The 24,272-nt window shown below is 40.4% G+C and overlaps 1 protein-coding gene across 3 annotated transcripts in view; it reads right to left on the bottom strand.

Moving 5' to 3' along the window:
• intu (inturned planar cell polarity protein) overlaps positions 1 to 23,977 on the bottom strand; it is a 32,673-nt gene extending 8,696 nt beyond the window's left edge. The window contains exons 1-8 of one of the 3 annotated variants that reach the window (XM_015345964.2): positions 23,423 to 23,977; positions 14,694 to 15,295; positions 11,138 to 11,223; positions 4,308 to 4,514; positions 2,516 to 2,634; positions 1,779 to 1,868; positions 1,024 to 1,101; positions 653 to 836 (exon numbers count right to left, since the gene is read on the bottom strand). In XM_015345964.2, coding sequence (XP_015201450.2) covers positions 653 to 836; positions 1,024 to 1,101; positions 1,779 to 1,868; positions 2,516 to 2,634; positions 4,308 to 4,514; positions 11,138 to 11,223; positions 14,694 to 15,295; positions 23,423 to 23,514 — 1,458 coding nt within the window. In that variant the 5' untranslated portion in view covers positions 23,515 to 23,977. Of the gene's footprint in view, positions 1 to 652; positions 837 to 1,023; positions 1,102 to 1,778; positions 1,869 to 2,515; positions 2,635 to 4,307; positions 4,515 to 11,137; positions 11,224 to 14,693; positions 15,296 to 21,733; positions 22,007 to 23,422 lie in introns of those variants that run through there. The other 2 variants (XM_015345963.2, XM_006630021.3) reach the window with 2 other exon arrangements.
• Positions 23,978 to 24,272: the final 295 nt, after the last annotated feature.

Raw genomic sequence — 24,272 nt, 5'->3', positions numbered from 1 at the left:
AAAGCTGCAGATAATTTGAGTACATTAAATACAATAATAATCATCATTATGGATGAAGTTAAAAATGCATGAAATCTGGAAGGGTTAGTGACATGAGTTACAGCAAGGTCAAGGTCACTGTAAAGTTTGAGCAGAGAGATTTCTACTGTAAATACAGAAAAATAAATGTAACTGAACATACTCCATGCAATCAAATATAGAGTCTATACTTTATTTAGGTTCGTTCTCAATTCACTTACCAAATCTTCCAACTTGGTTAAATGCTACACTGTGAGGGCAACTTAAGATAAATTGTTAAGAATGAGGATTTTCAAGACTTTCGGAGCTATAACTACATAACAGCAGGTGGCAGCATGACCACAGAACACTGGAACACAATCCAATCACCCCCATGAACTGCAGTTTCACGTTTGAGAGTGCTTTCCATAAACCACATTGAGAATAAACTTTCTGCTTGAAATAGAGGCTGATGAAAGTCGAAGGTGGTTAAGTCTACAGCTGCAGTCACTTCAGTTTAAAAGGAATCAGAACTGAGAAACGCAGCACTGGCTAGATAATACCACTGCCAACTGAAAGATCTATTCTTCAGTTGGAAATAAAGACGACACAAAACATTGTCAGGCGGCAACAGTCAGTTACAGATGGAATTTACCTTGATCTCCTGGGGTAATGTCAGCCAGCGCACTGCGGGCAAACTGTTCAAAAACAAATTTCTAGAAATATCGAGCGGCTGAGAGCTGGGGCTGCCATTCGGCTTAGGCAGCTGGATGAGCTGCTGGAAGAACAGGCAGAAGAAATGGTCCAATCGAGGCATGTTGTCAGCCTCACAGAAAGCACTGCACAGGGAAGAAGAAGGAGAAGCTTCAGGACAACATCCAGCTGCACCCGGTGACTCTGAACTACCTCCAAAAGCAGCCTTGGACACCTGTCCTCATTCTATAATCCATCATACACAAGGCTTCAGATGTCCAGGAGCACAAGAACACATGAAGTCATGGAAGAAAGGAGTGAAGCAAAACAAACCTGTCTAAGGAGCTGTACATGACTTTCAGTGTCCGGACCAAACCGCCAACCACATTTTTCAGGTGTAGAAGTGGAACCCTCGAAAAAAAACAAACAATTAAAAATAGTGGAGATAATAACACCACTCTAAGCTATAAACAGTACTTAAGCCTAGGTACTTTAGTGTTGGTTCTTCTTCGCCTATTAAAAGATGCGAGACGATTATTCTTCATGTACTGGGGTGAAGATGTCAAGTACAGTACCTGGAGCCTAACTATATGCAATTTAGTACCGAGTTCAGTAACAACAAAAAAGCTTTTTTTTAAATATTTACAGAGTCTGGATAGATGACATACAGTACAGTATATGACAAACATACATCCTAAATAGGTAGGTTAGACACTTTTTCATGATTTTCACAAACTAGTTTGACTTGGATATATGGACTGCACTGACCATGCTTCACCTATATTACACTTTTGGCAAGACTCCTGCCCTGGTGAAGCATGTCCAATGGTAGCCAACTTACTAGATGCTGAGTCATTCTGCAGTGAAATTTAAACACTTAAAATTCCTGTGACACCTGTGGCTTTAAAAACGTTTTGAAAGCAAAATTCACAAAAAAAGGACCAGGATTTCTGTAGCTATTATATCCTACTTTAAGGATTAAGCAAAATATGGACATGCAGGAAGCGGTAGTTCTAATTGGGAGGAGAGGAGGGAAGCTTTTACTCTAAATTAAATTCAAGCTTGCAGTTGACAGCTCGCACCCTCACCTTTCTGCAGGCAAGCCGACGACCAGCAGGTTGTCTCCTTCTTTCCAGTAGCCCACATGGACCAGGTGCTTACCCAGCAGCAGTGTAGAGCTGAGACAACAGAGAAAATGACCTACTGTACCGATGCACCTCTTACTTACTGTCACAGGCAGTTCCAGCCATTTACATATTCGCACCTATGCACAGAGGAACTGAAATGCACGCTGCACTTTTCCAAGAGGAAAACCCCTTGCCAAGGAAAGTCAGCCTGGTAATTACAACGGGAAGCCATTCGCAGTGACCAAGGGGTTATGTGGAGGGATGCTGGGAAACAGGCACAAAAAGAGCGGAATTTACTCTCCGCTGATAGCTGGTGAGCGTACTGGTGCACTATGGCTGCCGTTGCATCATCCAGGTGGGTGCTGCACATTGGTGGTGGTGGAGGGGAGTCCCCATTACCTGTAAAGCGCTTTGAGTCTAGAAAAGCTCTATATAAGTGTAAGGAATTAGAATTCACGTCTGCGGCACGGGATGGGAGGGCAGTGGTTTTCTTCCCTGAGCTTTCTCTTAGTTTCTAAACCTATGTCTTCACATTATCGTGATAGAAATATCCAGGCTGTTTTTTTGTTTATTGCAGGGACTCCAATTAGTCACACCAGCTTTGAACACGAGACAGAAAGTTAAGTTGAATCAAAGCCACAGCCCTGTATGGGATGAATTTATTTAGTGCATGCATGGGTGGCGGTTTAGATCTATACCTGACAATCTGTCCTCCAGTCACACCTTCGAGCATGTCACAGAGAGTGAGAAATATTCCCCTTACTCCCTTCAGCTGCCTAGAGGCCTCAGATACCGGATACTGGTAGAGAATTTCTTGCTGTGAGAAAAGAAGGAGTTAATTCAACAGGAAACAAAAACTCTGTACAGAAACCTCTGCCACATCTGACAGTAGAATGTAACCAATAAGTAACAACCTATGTCCAGCTCTCAGAGTTGAGATATAAATATATTTATTTATATAACTAATAAATTATTCTTATTCTTATTCACAGCAGTATAAGTAGTGTGGACTGCTAAGTCTCTCCTAATCCAGGTCTTGAAATAATTTAAAATAAAAAATGCAGGAATTATCCTTCCAACCTGTTCAAAAACCAACTGCCTGCATTTTTAGTAAGAACAGAGTTGCTCATGAATAGAATTTAGCTAGCAGCTAATTAGGATTTTTTTATACAACCATTTAAGTTTAAAACGGTAACTGGCAACCAAGCAAGTTTAATGAGAGACATTCTGCCTCTGATCTGAGCTCTACAGAACTCTTCCAGCGACCCAGCTTCACAACCAAGGAAACGAGAAGCAAAACAAACGATCTGTTTGAAAGAAGCACAGCACAGGTCTTCCCCGAGCTTTGCAGAATGGCCTTTTATGTTGCTGACAAACACAGACATGGAATGTTAATGACAAAACTGTCCCTTAAGTAAAACATTGTTAGAGGAAAATGGCCTAAAGAATGTTCTCAAGAGAAATTATCTCTCAGCTCCTTTTTGTGTGATTTCTCTCCGTCTCATTAACCTAGATTTCAAATCATAAAGACTTGAACAAAGAATCTCCTTAATTCTTTGGCTCCAATAACAGCACCATTTCGGTGCAGAGAAAATAAAAAAATAAAAACTTGGAAAAATCTTAATTAAAAAATAAAAGACACATCGGTACAGGAAATAACAAGTCTTAAAGACTTTGCAAGTCTGCTTTTCTAAGATGCTGTAAAACATGGCCATAGCACAGTGGAAATCAAATTACGGAGAGACTTTCAATTTAAATTCATTTAACATGCTTGCATGGTAAGCAAAGCAGATGAATTTGTGCCACCAAGAAACAAAATACACTGAGGCTAAGAAATGAACTGGACTCAATTATATACATTTACCAGCTGCTAGCTCATCAAACTCAAGCAGACATGCAATACTTATGATGCAAGATTTCTATTTTACATTAGTTACAATGGTGGCATGACCTTAGAGGTTTCACAAAAGAGCGCTGCAGTTCTTAAAATTATATGCGCAGCATCAAATGCTCCTTGTAACACAAGATTTCACCTGCAGCCTAAGGCTCTGCTTCTCATCTGTTTTTATAGTTCACACTGGAGAGTGTGGCAATTGGCAGCTTGAGAAAACTAGCAATGCCAAGTAATAAAATAAACACAGAAAAAATGTGTTATGTTACGGATTTTTTGTTTGGTTTTGATCTTTTTTTCTATAGCCCTCTAAACATAATTTCAACACACACAATAATCCCGAAGAACGACCTAAGAATGAAAGTCTACTATGGAGGCGTCTTTAGCCAGGCTGTGTATTATGCAGAGAGACGCTGAGACACCTACTGTACTTGTCAGCAGCAGTGAGCTGAGTCTTCAGACTGAAATACTTCTTCTTGTGCTAAGCAAGTGTTCAGGGCTTTTGCACAGAATCGTACTGAGACAAGCAGAGGATACGCAAAAAACCACAAACAGGAGGCTTTGGTAGAAAATGAGATCTACCAGACCATTAGACCTACTTCCTCTTTTGGAGACTCCGAGTCCAGTTTGAGGGACAGGTACATTACTATGTGAGGAATGTTGCCGATAGACATCTGGAGTTCCACGGCATCTTCACCCCACAAAAGCTTGACCAGGTTGCTCACAGGTTGCGACGGTTTACGGTTGAGATGCTCGGAGTCAGTCCCTTCAGCATCGAAGGAGGCGGTCTCAAACGTTAGCTTCACCTGAGTAAAAAAACAATTCAACACAGTCAGATTTTTGGTGTAAACGTTTCCGTCATTTTTTTGGTGCAACGTCTTTTGATGAATTGGGAAGAAAAAGCCACGCCGAGGTGCATTTGTACCTGGGGTAGGTGAATCACATGATAAACATAAGAAAGTCTGCAAATGAGAAGATGCCATTAGGCACACATTCAGCGGCTCATTTCGATTTTAGTAACTAGGTGAGCAGCCATTTCTAGTAAGAAGCAAATACACACTACAGACAACATGGTTGGGATATTTGTTCCAGACTTCTACAATCTCTTATGTAGAAAAGTTCCTTCTCGTGAAACAGTGAAATCCAGTACACGGGCAAAGAGGCCTTGGGAGTACATTCCTGCAGACAACGACAAGCAGATGGCTTTGTGCAGCTGTGTACAAGGCGCTATACAGTATGTGTATGTATCACAGACAGTGATCATGTTGAGAGCATGTAGCACCTTCCACTGTTCTTCGTGTCAAGAACAGATAATAAGAAACATTACACAATAGGAGGCAACGGGCTTTCTAGCCCATTTGGTATTTAGTAGTTTACTGATCCAAGGATCTCATCCAGCTGTTTCTTGAAAGAATCCAGGTTATTGACTTCATAACATGGATGGTTAGCTTGTTTCACATTCCCCCAACCCTTGAGTGCCTCTATAGTAGCTCTCAGTTTAAAATGAAAAGCCGCATGGTTTCCACTTGTATCCTATTTAAACACGGCCACTGGTACTTGATTAGGATATTTCACACTGCAGCATGTTTGATTTACAAAAGGAAAAGAGAAAAAGACACCTGACTTCTTGACTCAAGAAAAATATATTTTGGAACTGTGTCATTGAACTCCTCATAAAATAAATTAAAGTGATGAACACATCGCCAAGCAGAGATGAACAGATGAACAAGCAGTGGCATGGATTATAACAAAAACTCTTTTAGTGATTTGAAATAAGAATAACTTTGCTCATTTCAGATGCATGCCGGAATTTTCCTCATGTGTTCTTAATTTCCGGTCTGGCAAGAGAGCAACAAATAAACATTTTCAGTATAAATATAAAAAAAAATATTTTCCATTTGTGATTCATTCGGGAAAAAGAGTTCACGTCATTTAGGAAGTGTAATTAATAACATAAACTAGAGGAAGACATTCTGCCCATCTAGTAGTATTAAGCCTATATGCCTATCCTTAGTTATTAGTTTATAGCTAATTGAAGCAAGAATCTCCACCTTTTTCTTAAAAGAAACTAGGGTCTTGGCCTGATCAACAGGGCTGGATAGCTGGTCCCAAACTTCCTGGATACTTTCATTATATTAAAGTTCCCAAATGTATGCAGCTACAAAAATAAACCAAGATGTTACTATTGTAATTTGTACACATTTTGAAACATGCAATCAATGGCATGAGCTGAGTAAGGCAGGCTTTGATGTCTGTTATGAAAAGCAGTAATTTGGGTTTACTGTACCTTGTTAAAATTTAGAAGTAGTATAAACTCACTAAACCAGGAAAAACACAAGCTTGTATGTACTGTATACAAACAAAACAGCTCTGATATTTAGAATGATAACACAGTGTACATAGCCCTGTTTCCTACGAATAGAGGCTAGGGATGATACAAGGTCTGCATATTGCATAGCTTTATGCAATACACATGTATGCTAGAGCACAAGGATTACTGAAAAGTGATAGCTATTGTGAGAGGATTTGGTAAACAGATTTCTAAGCAATGTTACAAATGCTTACTGACTGGTTTGGTCAGAGACAGACGTTTATGCATGAGAAATCGAAGCAATGCGTTTTAATGAGGGCACCAGGGCTGCTGGCTCATAAAATAATGAATTAACGGATGATGGAATGATGACAAATAACTGTTCCATTGTTAATATGGCCGTTTCAGCTTTATGAAATGTCCCCTTAAATACTGAACTGCAAACATTTAAAAAAAAAAAGTAAAAACTCTTAGCTACAGCTGGACAAAGCGCCACACCAGTGTCTTATCCTCCATACTGTAATAAAGCTGTCTGAGTCGAGGGAAAATTAGCTTGCTCAGCAAACACACATACTGTACAACCCTTGCCAGAGTGATGCTCAGCCGGCCCCTTCCGTGCAGTCATGGAATTGCCAGGCTCAAATGTCAGCGCAGGAAATGTAAACGGACCCGCCAGCACTTCACACTCTAGCACGCTCAGCCAAGGTAACTTGAAAATCGAGCAACGTTTGGCCTCCAGTCTTCCCATCCTCTTGGCTGACCACTACTGACGTGCACGAGCCGTGCGCATTTGGACTTTGACTAAGCCCTCGCTTCTGGGCTCTTTCCATCCTTGAGAGTTAAAATGGGAGCCTGTCATTAAAGGCTTCCCTGCAATGGTTTCAGCTGTCACTGTCCTCTGCAGACTCACTCACCCTTGATCATCCGATCCTTGAAAATGGTCAGCATCAAACCAAGGAAGCTGCATTAATTTCTACTTTTGCACAGCGCCAGATGGGAGATAATAGCAGGGGCCAGATGCACCATGATATCATGGTTCTTAATAGACGGCAATTTTTATGTACTGACATATGGAACTACTTCTTGAATTTCTAAGCACTAAGACAGGAAAAAAGACACAGAAAAAGAAATGTAACAGTTCCGATCCACATCGTACAAAAGTAACGAAATTACACAACCTTACTTTGACACAATACATGGCCTTTTAAAATCTTCCATTGTGTGCTACCTGCAAAAAGCAAACTTTTAATAAGAAAGACAGATAGCTGGTTACTGTCCGTTCTCAAAATTGAGAATTAGGAGCTGCAAGAGCAAATGTCCAGCTACATTTTAAATTCACTTTCATTTAACACCTAACCACATTTACTAGTGACACTACCATTCATAACCTGTCAGTGCTTTTTAGTTTCTAACTCTCCTTAGAAAAGTGATAAAGGTTTCACATTTGTTACCTGAAACCTGACCAATTAAACAATTAGCTGTTACAATAAAAATAACTGCAGTGTTACAGTACATCCTGTACTGTTAATTACTATAACGAGGCAAGCACATAGTGTATGCTTCGTATCCAAGGACAGTGCATTTAAAAGCATCAGAGGACAGTTGTTTTGGAGTTATAGGATTTTGCTTTCACTGTTTCGCAGCAACCACTTACCAGAGCACACAGAAACATTAAACACTAATCAGCCTCTCTCAGGATGTTTAATATGAGCGTATTACTATGAAAACGACTGCCTCAATAATGGTTTGCTTAAGCAAAATAATAAAGGAAGCTGTTTTTTTTTAATCGTTGGGCCTTGCATGTTGAAATACCCAAGCAAAATTAATGATCTTAATGATACGGGAGGAGGCTGGGGTTCACTAATTCAAACAACATTTCCTCGCTCTTAACAACAATTATTTCCTTCCCTCCTGGGGCAGCACATAAGAGGGTGATTAACAAGTCAGCTGGCAAATGCCCATATAGGAAAGAAGTTAGAAAAAAACCTGGGAAAAAGTTCAATATGGCAGGTAAGGCATCCAGAGACACATTATTAAAAGAGCACAGAGCTCACCACTTCAAAAAATTAACACTGATTTGTACCACATCATAAAAGAGCAGCATCTCGCATCCCCCTTTCAATATCTCATCCCCTCACTGCAAGATCTTGTGCTCCTATTTACAGAGACTTCCAGTGTAAAAAGCAGGTTGCAAAGATACAGAACAAAAAACATTACACCCTTTGCATCTTTTGAATGCACTATTTGGTTGCGCCTTCGGATCAATTGCGCTGACAAGGCTGCAACATAATTGTGCTCTTCCTGTGGTTTTCTAATCGTGCCGCTACAGCTGTAGTTTTTTGCCATGACTGGATTAGTCACTGCGCACCGTATAATTTTAAAACCCCCTTTTATGGAGTAAACGGAGACACAGACAGAGATTGCAGCTGTAAAGATGAAAAAAATCTGTCTATGCTTAAGGTTTATGAAACCAACTAAAAGAGAATGTCCGCCTCCTGAAGCTGTTGGTTGTTTGACAAGAGTTCTGCATGGCCACAAACTCCGCAACGCTTGCTTGTGAATGACAGCCGTTTATTCTCGTCTGCTCAGCATCTTCGCTTTGGCGAAGCTCGGGTATGATGAGCTGGCGGAGATGAGCAAAATTCTTGCCCTGTTTGAGAGAAAGGTACTGTAATACTGTAGAATTGCCTTCATTCTGATGGAAGAGAGGTACATCTGCAAAATGACAAATTATGTACTGTATGTTTTTCCCCAACTAACCCTGGCGTTACTTAATGATTAGATTTCCCTCAGCTGAACCACTGACTCTTCTCTACCCTGACCCAGTTTAACAGCAACATTTCATAAGCTCATTTTTGCCATTTTATTTTTACCACTGACTTTAAGACCCTTTATTGAAGAAGGGCTTTATGGATGAGGAACACAATGTCAATCCTTATTAACATCAGGTTAGTTGCTGCTTCATAAATTGCTGTGGGGTACACACAGCGAAGTTTACGTGTCATACTTGCTTACTGTGATTATCTACTGTGCTCTGGTTTATACTCAGCAAAACAGCTTATACTTAAAGTAAATTGGGTCTATTTTCCCTGTTAGCCATCATTATAACAGTTTTCACTTACCTTCTGGATTACGTAGCATTTTAAAAAATATAAATTTTGTGTAACAAAACCTAAACTTGTATCTTTGTGTCACAGGAGAGGTCGGGGGAAGAAAACTAGAAGCACGAATACCCACTGGAAAATTTTGTTCTTTATGTCTATAATATTCCTTATGCCCTTCTCTTATGGACAATTCAGTCCTACTCTCTTTAGCTAAATATGTGCCTCTATGAGCACGGACTCCCAACCCTTTTACATAATGTCTGTGCATTTTTCACTGACTTCCTGCAAGAACATGGTGATTGTGTCTTAAGACTATGTGTAGAAAAAGTGAAAGCACACTGCTTGCATCTTTTAAAACACAAGTGAGTCAGTGTATGCCAGCAGAAATTTAGGATGCTCTCATAACTAATCAGCTTAAACACTTCTTAAGGAGCAGTCTTGAGTCCCTCATGAATATTTTGGATTCTTATGATGGCAAAGACAAATGTGACTATTTCCATGACATTTAATAGCAAGGAACAAGCAAGTTATAGACACTGCTTCTTTAACACTGTGATTTACGAACCTACTTAGAGCATATTAAAAAAGTTCAGTGCCTGCAAATTCACTCTTGCCTTGTTCCCTCTGTAGGCAGCGCAGTTCAGAACTGCTCATCTAAATAACCACATTACATTTAGAGGACCTTTTAATTGCTAAGAACTTTGGCCGCTATGGTTTCAGTGGTTAGGACTGAAGATAAAATCTGCAGAATTTTAGAACTATGTATATAATTTACGCAATCATAAAGTTCCCATCAAAAATATCCTTTGTTTTATTCCCCCATTTTCCTCTGTAGTCTACTGTGTAGTCTGGACTTTTTTTTTTTAGATGAAAGGACAAAAACACACAAAAAACGCAATGCATTCCCGATGGGAAACCAAAAGTATTCACAGCAGAAATGAAAACTTGTACAAGCAGTCATGTGACACCTACTGTCACACCCAGTGACTGCAATGACAGAAAGTAGCAGTGCTAAGAGGTGGTATCCCAAGTCTGTGGAAACTTCGAAGACTGATCAAGTGCAAGAGCTGCATTTTCAAATGTCCATTGGAAATAAACAGCTAAGAAAAAATGTTGTCCAGCATTTCCTTGCAATGATTACCTGTCAACTGGAACACTCGCACAGTTGTGTCAGATTTCATTCACAGATATGCTTGTTAATGCCTGTATGATTCTTTATGAGAATCAGAAGTTATAGTTTGATTTACTTTTTCTTTTCAGTCCATCTTTAGAACGTTTTCTTAATAAGGGATTCATCAGCCTAAAAATTCCTTAAACTCCTGATCTAGTACATTTTTAGATGATTAGAATTTGTACATTTTCCACTCTCCAGTATATACATGTGAGTGCATGTCTTTGTCCTGCAACGTGAAGGTGTCTCATCGAAAGTGTACTGCCTTCCTCCCCCTGCCTGCTAGGTTAGACTCCACAGTTCACCACATCCTTTAAAGGATAAAGCAGTTACTGAAAAGGAGTAGATGGATGTCTGTTTAATACAATGACACAGTGACACATCCTTAAGGAAAATAAGGACCATTCTCTTTCAGTAATCTCACAGGAAAAGTGACAAATGTGGAGAAACCTCATATTAAACTTTAGAAATCAGAAGATCTTACTCTCACAAAACAGGAAGATTTATGATTAAACTGAGTAGTCAATTTCTAAGTTCTAAGCTTAACTACTTAGATCTGTTGTTTTAAAAAAAACACCATCATAGCCTGTTATATCATGTAAAAATATTTTTTGGAACGACAAAGGGCTTCATTCAGCGAACACCTTAAAGTGAATGGAAGAAGGCAATTTTCTCTGAAACGTAAACTGAGCCCCTCAGTTGTGAAACTGTGCAGAATCTTTCTTAGGAGGGTAATTAAAAGTCTTGCAAGTTTATTTTTCATGATTCTGGGACTTCCTCTAGTAACGGTGCCAGCAGGATGTCAGCTGTGTAGGGTTCTGTACCGAGAACACAGTTTCATACCTGTGTAGGCCCTGGGATGCAGGACAGGACCCTTTCAATATTCTCCGACGTGACATCGACATCGTTGACCGCTACGAGAACGTCTCCTGCAAGAAGAGAAAACGGGGTCTTCAGGGGGCATGGAATCCTCCAACAGCTCTCACGCCTCACATCGTGAGAAAAGCAGGAGTTGAAATATTGATTTCTGCTGTGTTTAGGCAAGACCTGACACCACCTCAATAATCTGCAGGTCTGTCAGGACATTTTGGAAGAGAAAAAAAAACGTATCGCCGTTGCACTTGTGTGGAGTAACATGGCCTTCCATGATAAGATATCCATTATAGCCATGATATTGTACACAAAAAATGTACATGAACAGCACTCATTCCGCAATCAGACCGCGATTCTACTGTACATTGTTGAAGCAGATGGTAAGATTAAAAGGAAATCCCACTGTAAGGATTCATCTCAGTTGAGGTCAAAGTATAGAGGTTGGGTTTGCAAATAACACATTTTCATTAAAAGACACTATGCAGACCCAGGGACAACACACAGGATAAAATCATCTGAATAATCTGAAAGCCACCGCCTGGCTGAACACTTCCCAGCCGTTGATTCTTCGCAGAGTTGTGACACCACTAGGGGGCGCAGCAGCGTGGCAAGTTATCTTTCAATAGGCAGGTCCAGGGGAAACAGACACAGAGGTATGACAAAAAAAACATGCTCTTTATTTACATGGTCCGAAACACAAAGAGACTGAAGATCAGCCATTTCAAGACCGCCTCCTCGCCCATGAGCCACACTATCATGGGGAGGGCGGTGGGACAAACAGGAAGATTTTCTCCCTCTCGGGCCGTCTACCCGCTGTCTTTCCAGGTTACCCTGGCAGCATTCTGCCTTCTCTGGCTGGGGGCCCAGTCGATGGCCTAGCTACCTTTTCAGTCTTGCACGGAAACCTTCGGAAATGTCTTACAATCTTTTGTTCCTGAACGTGCAGTACAACACAACGCTACTGAAAAATTCAAGAAATAACTCCCAGCAAGGAAACATCTTACATATTTGAGCAGTAATACCCCGCAGCGAGGTCTCTTATCTACCTTGTGATTTATGATGACAATTACCGAGGCAGAAAAGGTATTTCTCTTATTTGATTTCCCCACAAGTAGGAGATACAAGTGGAGAACAGTGATGCATGATTCATTTATTATAATGTGTGTTCTGCTTTCAGTTATATTCTAGCTGGCTGAGGCTTGAGAATCCCAGGGGAGCGCTGGACTGGCAGAGCAGAGTTTGGGCTATCTGAAGAGCTGGCTGCGGCCACGTTTGGTTGCTCAACGAGAACTACTATATCGTTGGCAAGCAGAACCACTTGACTTTCAAGTAGCTCTTAACCTTTTATGACCCCTAGGAAAAGAGTCAATTTCCTCCTGGAAGTATGTCCCCTCAAACCTTTTTTTAATATCTCTGGAAATGTATACAGTAGATGCCTGGTTTATGGCTTAAATTAAAGCTAAAACATCAATCTTCAAGCTCTGCACAGTGGCTACAGAGTTCTGCTGCACACACTGTGTTGTCTCTCCACAGGTCCATGTGGCAGCTGAACCTTAAGTTCATTTCACAAAGATGATAAACAAAGGAATGAATTTCATGACTGACGGTAATTTCCCAGTAGATACCAATGTATACAGAAAGAAAAAATACATTTTCCCAAGTATAATTCCCTATGGTAGTACAAATCAACATAGGATCCTTAAAAGGTTTCCAGAATCTCTTCTTCTCCGGCCAAGTAGTGCATGAAATCAACACTCTTGAGACAGTGGATCTGCCTCTAAGAGTTCTGCATTTATTATTTTATAAACCGAGTCACAGATCTGACAAGCGGTAGAGATATTCCAAACCGAACAGATCAGTCCGATCTCCCACTGGCCTAGGACCGCCAAAATAAACCTTTGCCCCTAAGAACCAGGCAGTTGTGGCGTTTTTAACAAAACGCCACAACTGCTCATTTGTACATCTTCTGACCTGCACCTTCTGCATACGTTTACCTGTAGCAGTGCAGAACGCAGCAGCAGAATCACCCATTCTGAAGTATGACATAAAATTAAATAACAATATTGAATGTACTGTATAAATACTGAGATATAAAAAGTAGTTGCACACAAAGTAGTTTACATTTTAAGGTGGGGGGGGTTAGGTGTTTATCCAGAAATCTACCAGTTACTTATCTGAAATATTTACACAAGATACTGGTTTAAGCATGAACAAGGGTTTCCCCCAGGAGGCCCTCTAAATGCTCACTTATGTGCCTGCTTCCCAGAGCATTTCAGCTGGCAAGCCATTGGCCTCTTCCCCGACAGCTGAAGTGGCTGAGCTCTAGGAGACCACTTCACAGAACTGGCAGCACAAAGCGAGAGGCAAGACGAGTCAGCCCTGAAAGAAAGCCTTTCAGACACACGCATATCTGTCCGCGCCGAGACAGAAACAGCTTTTTTCTTTCGCCTGTGCCCAGGCAGAACTGATTTTCCATTCGACGCCAAAATCTATCTGGTCCCGCAGGACTCCAGAGGAAAAGGCTCAAATTTTAAACTCCCATTGGAAATCGGTTCTTCGTATTAATTCCAGTTCTTTGAACAGCATATGAAAAAAAAACACAATAGTTAACTTATAAAGTAAAAAATATGACATGTGTGCTTAAGCACTGGAGTAACTTTTTGCTCAGCAACAAACCACAGATATGAATGAAGGATCAGCAAAGTGTTATGTCCAGAGTTTTAACTTTGTCCACAAAGAAATTTAACAATATACACCCATTCCCCAACATACATGAGGGTTATATTCCTCCTTTACGTCATCTGAATTTTACTTTAAGTTGGAAGCTACATTTTCTTAGCCGTTATGCGAACACATACAGTAGAACTGTTCGTGATATTTATAAATAGGAAGACTTTATGGGAAAAATTAAAAGACTAATTAATATGATTAAAGATGTAAACCTAAAAATACACAGAAAATAATAAATGAAACATTAGAGACAGAGAGAAAAATTATTTAACAAATTTGAAAATGTCGTATATTTTAATAACTCTACACCAACGTTCCCAATCCTGGTCCTGAAGACACCCACACCTGTTGGCTTTTGTGCCACTTGAGTCCTCAGTTACACAACCAAACCCTTCATTGAAGTAATAACAATAAAATTAATTTGAGCTCTTTGTTCCGAGCTCTTAAATATGTTGGAGCTTTAGCCATTGTATTTTGCATGTGAAAAAAAATCCCAAACTCGCAACTAGAAACAAAAGGCAAATATTAAATTGAAGCAACTTCTTAGATCAAGTTAGGCTTCAATTATCTAATTAAGGAGGGCTGGGATGAAAACCAGCTGGTGTGTGGCTCACCAGGACCAGAACTGGGAACACCCGTTGTAGTCATTACACACGAGATACAATAAGACAATCCTGCAGTGACAGGACTGCCACCCCCACCAGTGATAGTCCATGGACAATGTATCACATTGTCCATGGAAATAGGTCGGTAAGACTTTTATAGGACCTCACAGACAGTATACCACTTTACTTACCTATCAGAATCTGTCCACATTTAATTGCTGGACTGCCTGGCACCAGTCCGTGCACAGCAAGCCTTTCTTCAGCACAGGCTGCTTCTGGCTCCTCTCCTTTACCGACTACCTTTCTGGCCCAAGAAGGATGATAAACAATCCCCAGCAAGGACTCCAGCAGACGACTCCCCTCCGTTGATAACAGGTTCCCCAACCTCTTAGGGTTCACATAAACGCAGACATCCTTCAGCTGTTGCTGCACGAGAACCCCCGGCCTCTGACTGGACTGGTTCTTGAGAATCGAAGCCGGCTGGGAGGACTGGCTTGCGTTCTGGCACCCAGAAGGGCCTTTATCATCGTCCGTCCACCTCCGGGAGAGGCGTTTCCTCCTCAGGATCTTGGCCAGCCGTTTCAGTTTCGGCTCCAGCTTCGCCCCCTCCTTGCGCCTCTTGCCGTCCGTGATGATCTCGGCTTCCTTGTCGCTGAAACGCACATGGTTGGCGGCAGGGCCCTGCGCGGCGCCGGACTGGGCGAGAGCGACCTCCTCCTCTCCCTCACTCAGCTCCAAATAGAAGAGCTCCCCATTCTTCTGGACATCATCCAGCCATTCAGGCTCCACGTCACTGCCACAGAGAGAACAGCCAGGAATCAGGAGGCAACGTCGGAGAGTATACAACCTTAATTACACCTAGGCCAGGATCGTCAGCCCTCAATATGTATAATAGTTGGTCTGATGTCAAATCAAACAACTAATCCAGCTGGGTACAATATCGGAAGCCCTTTTACAGATTCGCAAAGACACAACATTACAAGCCGCCTTTCAGATGAGACGTTAAACCGAGGTCCTGACTCTCGGTGGTCATTAAAGATTCCCGGGCACTTCTCAATAAGAGTAGGGTGTTATCCCGGTGTCCAGGCAAAATTTCCCCCCTCGACCTTTACCGTGGCCTCCAAATTGTCCCCATGTGTGATTGGCTTGCCCTTGCCCTGCGATGGACTGGCGTCTCGCCCAGGGTGTACCATGCCTTGCGCTCGTTGCTTGCCGGGTAGGCTCCGGCTTCCCACTTATGAAGCAGTTTGGCAAATGCCATGACATGAAAACACTACAAGCAGCAGTGTTCCACCATGCCCTTACTCTGCACTATTTAGCAGCTTCTGCACCACCTTATTTCACTTCATTGGCATGATGGATAATTTACAGTGTTGCCTTAGCAATAACGATTAGGAAACAGTAGCTTTTCTAATACAGTTACATTAGCTAGAAAATTAGAACAATGTATGAAGACGGAGGAAGAAGGGGAAAGGAAAGAATTTCAGTGCCCTCCATTGATTAAGTACTTCATTTTTGCTTCAGACTACATCAGTTGGTGTCTGTGATCATGCAGTTTCTATAAATGACATTATACATTTTTTTAAAGTAATTCCATACATACATTTAATAAGAATGGAACAAAAACATTTCATGTTCATCTTTTAATTTCAAGTGTCAATAAGTATTTGGGACAGATTCACTTTAAGTCAGTTTCAGAATTTGGTTGAAGATCCCTTAGAGCCAATAACTGCATGTGACCCACTGAGCTAAATACTCTGTGCAACCACTTGCCACAATCACTTTGAGTTCTTGACTGTTTTTGGGATGATCCTGGAAAATCGTAAAGACTGCCATGTACTGTAAAATGCACACTCAATTAGATTTACATCTGGAGATTGAGTCGGCCAGTCTAAGATTTTCCATTGTTTTTTTTCTACTGATGAACTCCTCTTTTTTCTACTGGTCCTATAGTCCTATAGTCCATTTAGTTTGGGTCACTGTCATGCTGCATAGTAAGGCACCACCGTGAAGAGAAGCATTTATTTCTCAATAAGAAGCCCATACATTTCTGTAAAAACTTTGAAATGCATTCTGCTGCTGTCATTATTAGTTACATCATCTATAAAGAGGAGTGAGCCAGTTCCAAAGACAGCCAAGCATGTTCAGGCCATGCCTTTATCTCCATCGTGCTTCCAAATGTGCTGTTAGGTACAAAGATCAGCAAAATGAAGTTATGGAACACGTTTTAATGATGGGACCAAGATACACCTCGACAAAAGTGGTACAAAAATGACTGAAAGTATGGAGAAAGAAAGGAACTGCAGATGCTGAAAATAATACCACTTCATCTAGCCTGGGCCTGCATGGTCACCTCTGGAATGTGCTCACCTTATTCAGGATGTAACTATGGATGGCAGCAAAACTGATTTCTGGATTTACAAGAACTTCTGGAGTGATTCCAGGCCAAAAAAAGAGCAATCAGATACAAGCCTAGGCTTCTTAGACAAATTCCTAAAAAGTATCCTTGGATCAATTATCTACTATCATCCAAATGGCTTCTTCATTTAAGCTTTCTTATGTACTCGTATACAGTATGGGAAAATAATTTGGGCTGCATTTATAGTATAAAACCTTGTCCCTACTGGTATCCACGTACTGGGTTCTGTTAAATGACCACTTTATTTCAGAATATGCAAAAAAAACTCCTATGGCCACAAGTAACCCAATTTTGTGGTTTGGCAAAAAATCAGCAATTATTTTTTTTTTCTCTTTGAAATGACCTCTTGCGTCGAAATGCTAAACTCAACGTTGCACATTGCTGGCCATAGTAAGTGTTCACTCCAACACCAGCAATGAGGCACAACACCCTTGGTAAAAGCTCTTGTCTCGAAACAAGACTAGTCTTCTTACCTGTGATTCCACATCCCAGGCTGATGAAATGAATAAAGAAAACCAGCTAAAGAATGAAGATGTCCTTCATGCTCAGTTCTCAAGTGCTGGCTGTCATATAAAACACATGAATGTAATCCACTGGCGTGTGTTTTCATATACTCCATTTTCAGGTTTGCAGCTCTTACCCACAGAGTATTTTTCAGTATCACCCACACTGCTAACACAGTATAGACTTTGTATTCAGCTACTGTACGTCTTTCCAGCTGCAGTCCACGAATATAATCATCCTATCAAGTGTGTATGGGTTCCCTTCTTGACAAACACGTTAAATAGGTTTAAGGTTATCAATAAAATGTCCAACCCTGCTAACCTGCAGGTCAGAACTACGTTTGATTTAATTGTACCCACCTCTATTCCAACCATGCAAGCAGATCTCACAAAGTGCTTGCAAAATTGTTATACTTAATGTCCAAAAATCAGATACTGCCGTGATGCTAATTGACTCAAATTTGTTGTCGAATTCTGGCCGGATTTGCCAGATTTGATTTCCCTCTAAATCAAACTGAATTAGAGGGATTCACTTTTTTAACCTTAGATCATAAAGTAAATAAATGAACAGTGACGTGGACATATCTACAAGTTACATATAGAATCCATTCATAAAACAATTCTATATTTATATAAAATAAATCTTAGACTCCATTTTGTGTGGCTTTTTTTAAATGTCTGCAAAGCGACGTTCACAAGACGGTCAAAAACAATGTATCTGGAGGGCAAGAGATGAGAAAGTGGTAGTCTACACCCCCTAAAATAAAATGTTCTAGCTTTGCAAAAAGAAAACCAAAAATCTAGGCAGACATTTGTCTTTCTTTAAATTAAGCCACGCCACTCCTGTGGTAAGGAGCACTTGAAACCACATCCATAAATTTTATAAAGATGGTGAATGGCATATAATTATTTATGAAGGTTCACTTTCCAAATTGGAAACAGAGGGCTTTTTTTTTGCATTAGACACTGAATGAAAGCTGCAGGATACAGTACAGTAGCTCTTTTTTATATTTGCTCTCTACAGTAATTCAATTTATTTAAACTCCATGTTAAATTAAGCACAGATGATCTTTTTCAAGTGATCTTTTTAAAGTGAGAAGTTTTGACAAGATAGAGTCAACATCAATCCCTTGCTCAAAGCATGATTTGTCACACAAGAAAGTTGAAACTAATACGGTTTACGACATGGGATCGAAGCTGTAGCCTCTGGCATTTGCAAATCAAGACCAGCCAGGAGAATCAGAAAGCAAGACATGACTAAAAGAATATAAAGATTAAAATTGAGAGGAGGCCATCTGCTAGTAGCTAACTGATCTGAGAATCTCATTAAGGCCATTTCTGAAAGAAGTCAAGGGCAGCTGTTGTGACAACCTGAGCAGCTAGTTCCAGATTCTTGGAACAACTTAAACGTGATGCTGAAACATATTTTCTTTATTTTCAGCGGAGGTTGCATGAAACTGGCCTCAAAGGTCCAGTTTCTGTGTTTTCCAGCCCAGGCAAGTCTCTTCCTCTCATTCTGCACTGTTAACAATGGTTTCCTTGCAGCAATTTGTCCTGGTAGGCCAGCTTCACGCGACCTCCTCTGAACAGTTGATGTCGACACATTGTACTTCTAGTTGCATTGAGCTCAGCAGTTAGCCACCGGTTTCACAGACTTGTGACTCTAATGAACTTATTCTCTGATTCTGAGGTCACCTTTGGCCTGTCTGACCTTTTTCCATCCTCGCGAGTTCCGGTTTATTCATATCGTTTGATAGTCTTGGCCACGGCAGTTACTGACACTTGCAAAGTTCTTGCAATTTGTCGTAAAGATTGATCTTCATTTCTCAAAGTAATTATAGATTGGAATTACAGACTTTTGCCCATGCTCCCTATATTTATAGTAATCGTGGACCCTCACCTGTTTACCAATAATTGGTGACAAAAGGTAAATGAGGTAACATGCTAGTTAACTGTGAGTTTACAAAGAATTTTAAACTTATTTTAGTGTTCTAACACCATGTTATACACATTTCTAACTTTAAACTAACCTGGGCTTCAGACTGAAATCCGCCTGCTTTGGGTGTTCATTTTATTGAAAATCAAAAATTAACATTTTCAATGCAGTTCACTTCAGATTAAAAGTACACATCTCATGTAATTAAATATTAAGTGCTTTATAGACAAGTTTATACAATTTAAAGCAGAGATAATCATAAACCTGGTTTCAAGAAGGTGTACTCAAACTTTTGACTGGTACTGTATATTTTTGCACCTATTCTGTGGAAGCCTAGAAGACTGAAAATCAAGAGACATTCTCTGACACGGACATCACGAGACATTCTCACACGGACATCATAGTCGCCTTTACCCAGAGGACTCAAGCAGATAAAAAGCTGTTAAATGTCTCAGCCCAAAAAGATCAGTTAAGTCAGGCTTAAATTAAGTCTGTACAGCTGCCCTTCTGCTCATCACAGCCCTTCTAACCCCTTAATTTTCTCTTCTTTACACTCATAACAAAAAAGTAAAAAGTAAAAGCAGACTCCGAGATGCCCAAAACCCTTGAAGCCACCAGGATTTCAATCACTTAGCTCCCAGAGAAGAACTTAGTGCACTGAAGCTTACAGAAGTTACTAGGTCACAGAGGCACACAGAAATTGTTCACACTGTTTGGTGTACAGTATCAGTTCATTCCATTTGTCTTTGGTGCTTTGGAGCTGTAGTTCAACAATTCACTATTCACATGACACATTATCCTATGTACAGTACATGATCACCTCAATAACCGATGGCTCAAGTGGTGCACTGTATTCTTGTTTCCTGCCCTTCTAGTAATAGCTGTCCCCTACCTTGCAGAACCTCAAGCTTTTTTCACTGGCTAGGAAGGCCAACAAACACGATAATTAGCAAACAGCACTCCTACAGTAGGACATGTAACAACAGCAGGTGACATAATGATTTTTGCTGCCCTCAGTAAAATCCCCACCCTGCTTTCAACTGAGAAAACATTACATTTAAAGGGCAAATCCAAATGAATATACACAGGAAGACAAGGCCACAGAGAGCGAGATCAGAGAGCCCCTATACCAGCAAAGTGAAGGAGATGATTCAGGCCATGTGTGGATGAGAGACAGACAAAAAGCAGGGCCATTCTAATGAGGGTATCCAAAACTACAGAGAGAGGAACCAGCAGGAAAGAAAGACTTTGCAGTGAGGATGGCAGGTGCTCAGGTGGGACAGATCTAATTACAGCTCATGCACCAGTGCCTGGAAGAAACGAAAGAGGAGAACTAATGGAAGAGACAGAACCATCAGTAGGATACCTGCTGAAAGCTTTAACATTGCAGCATCCCAGACGTCACAGCAGAGCCAACAACCACAACAGGAGAACTCAGCGAGGTGGAAAGCAGCAGCACCAGATGAAGATGCAACAGCACTAATGACAAAGACTAAGGGAATTGTTCAGAGAAATCACATAACAAAAACAGAGACTGGTAACAATACAAAAGGTCCCACTGCAAGGACTGGAACACCAGAGCTATTAACACAAGCACTGCCCATTGGTTTGAAGGTCACAGAACTGAGGGTTTGAAGGTCACAGAACTGAGGGAAATTCTGATAGTCAAGGCACAGACAGAAGTACTTTAAACACTCAATGGGGAAGGTTGCTCAAAGAAGCAAAGAAAAGGTAGGCACTTTTGAAGATGGTTCAGCTGTTTTTTTCTAAAAAATAAAAAAACACCGTAAATTGTGCGTGTTCTGCTGTAATTTTTCAAAAGCCAGGAGATGAGACAAGAGTACAGGATGGAGAAAAAAAACACTGTAGTACAAATGACATTTTTATACAACTGAGCCTTAATCATACTGCACTCAAATTTCATTCTGGGAATTTATCTGAACCTTGCATATCTAAGAATCATTTTAGATCAGCACACGAGAGAAAACCCTTCTTAACCTGTTTCTAAAACTTTATTATCACAAATTAAGTTAGTGTCTTAAACCTAAATCTCTGATATTACTACCTTTCTGAGTGAGAACTCTAGAATTTACACTGTCATACCAGTAACTCGCTGTACATTATTATTGCAACTATTTTGTATCGTCTGCTTTTTAAAGCTCATGACACGGTATACTTTATGTAAAAACAAAAACTAATAAAAGACGTTATCAGTAGTTGGCAGCATAGAAATACTTCAGCCGAACTCTGTAGTAAATATTATTCACAATTACACTACAACAAAACATCTAAGCATATTTTCAGATTTCAGCTCGTAATTCAGTTAATTATTTTCATCAGATTTATTTTTGCTACGTTGTGACGGTATCTCACTCTGAGTAATCGGAGGGGCTGTAACTTGATGTAGTGTCACTCTCATAGCTGCCTTCGTCGTCCTCCGGTTGTTGTTCTCTGTATGGACCGGGGGTGAAAGGAGACTCGGAGGATCGCTGGAAATCTCGAACCTGGGAATTCATCTTCTGATACGCATTAACACGTTATAGTAACGCATACCGATCTTTCTCTAAACTGTCTACAGTACGTTACTTTCTCACGTTGACAACTAACACTTCGCCATATTGTCCCGCATACGGGTTAGTTTGAGTCATGTGACAGGAATACCACCTTTCTGATTGGCTAGCAGCGGGGTTGCCATAGGCACAAGGAAGCCTTGACAAGCATAGAGGCAGGTTACACAGGTGTGAATGGATAGGTGTCGGCGATTAAATAAGAAATTGCAGAAAAGCCATTTCCTTAGTTATGCGTTTGTGACACTTAGTATACACACAAGTATATACAATTGTGTGTACTTAGCTGTCTGTCCTATTTAACAATCTGTGTTATTTGTACTGTACATATATTTCAAAATCATAAAAAGATTATTTTAATCGGTTGCTTTTATTTAGTTTGGGAGTAACCTTATAACATTAACATAATAATAATGTCTGTACGGTAGAATACATAGAAAGTATTGTGAAAGTTGAAGTAAACTTTGTAGTAAAATTTGGCTTTACATCATTAAGAAAATATTGTTTAAAAATCGTTATCTAAAAATTAATTTTCTTAAAACATTAAAGTGCTGCAAAATATTCAATTTTTTGTCAATGCGGTAAAATTTTTATTATATCAGCTATTTAATTATGCTTGAATACGAGGTGTGTGCTTACCACGGTTGACAGTTTGCAACTTACTTTCTTGGTAACCTCACTGTTGTCCTGACGCCAGAGGCGTGGATGGCCACAGTGCTGTAAAGCCTAATAGTTTCGACAGAGAGTAGATGTATTTCTTGCTTAACGTCTAATGCTACCACTTGCGGTTGTCTTTTGAAGGGTTTTTATGGACTAAACTGGATGCTTACCATTGGTGTTCTTACTGTATTAAGAACATTCAATGTGAACAGAAAAATACAAGTGAAATGTTTCTTTTTACATCTCAATAAAACTTCGGCCATTTGGCAGCAAATTCCCCCTGATGAAAAGGCACAGTACAGTGTATTTCCTTGAGAAAGCTAACAGTAACGGACGGCGATGTTTTAGTTTCCCTATGGGTTTACAGTAAGAGAAGGCAATGTTAAAATAAATTCGATATTATTACCCTTTAAAACACGTCATGCACAGAAAAGGTTCTGGAGATGCTTTCCAGCTGCAAATGCTAAACGTTTAAAAATAAACGTATCTTGATCATCGTTGCCACCCATTACAACTAGGTCAAATACTGTATTATCAGAAAAAGGAAATACTGTTTTTATGTTGAATTATGTCAAACTGGCTTCATGTCTTGTGTAAACAACGCAAGTAACGTGACTGTTATTTTGAATGCGAATACAATAAAAAAATATGTTGCACCAAGCAAGACCTTAATCCCCAAGTATTCATTGACCAGTACATGAATACAAAAACTATGCGCACTTTCTCCCCACATCTACTGTACAATCTGTTAAATGTAACGTATATGGTTAAAAATTCATTACTTCCCCAAATGCCAAGTTACTGTTGTTGGAGAAGAAGACCAAGGTACACTAACCTGTAGAGAAGCACGCTGCGCACAGAATCGAAATCCTCTAGGTTCTTTGAACAGGGTCTTGATGTTCTTCCATCTATACCGACATTAAACATTCTTTATTCCTGGATCATGTTTCCACGAGGAGCAGATGCTGGAATTAATACCAGTTGGATACAAACCCATTGCCTTTGAGCGTTAAGGTTTAGCAGCTATACGTTGGCTGTGCCGCGACGCCAAAATCCCTCCCATCGCAGTTTTTGCAGTTTATGAAGAATAGCCCCTTCAAAGACCGTGGCTCTCGAAGCGGTGTTTTAAATTGTGTTAACAACAATGTAATCTCTCGCTCTGGCAGTCGGCGGTACATTCCAGACTTTCTCGCCTTCAAACTGAATGAAAACTCCTTTCAAATTAGCTTCCCCCCCAATTCACACGCCAGTCACTGACGGTACAAAGCTCTCCTTTACCACCCGTTGCTTTGAAGGCAAGGGAAGCGGCACTAGAGTCCTTCACAGAGCCAGGGCGCAGTCGTTAGAATAAATACCGAGCGCCAATTCTGGACAAGCAAGATCTGTGCTCTGCGGTAAAGGGATTACTGCCTTTCCTCAATACTAAACTGAGTTTTGTATTGAATTGTGTTAATCCGCAGCCTTTACTTAATCGTTTAAAAGGCGACTACCAGACGAAACGTGGTATGCACAAACATTTCACATTGAAAAAAAAACCCTCAAACTCTCCTATGCATAAACAAGAAGTGCGCATTCACGCCTTCAAAAACTATATACTGTACAGCGTAACCAGTACAGATTTTATGTAAATAAAAATCTACAGTACATTCAAGAAGCGTTTAATCCAGTAATGCCAGAAATATTAC

Source organism: Lepisosteus oculatus, chromosome 1 (assembly GCF_040954835.1).
Source record: "Lepisosteus oculatus isolate fLepOcu1 chromosome 1, fLepOcu1.hap2, whole genome shotgun sequence".
Classification (NCBI taxonomy): Eukaryota; Metazoa; Chordata; class Actinopteri; order Semionotiformes; family Lepisosteidae; genus Lepisosteus; species Lepisosteus oculatus.
This window is presented reverse-complemented; position numbering and strand designations above follow the sequence as displayed.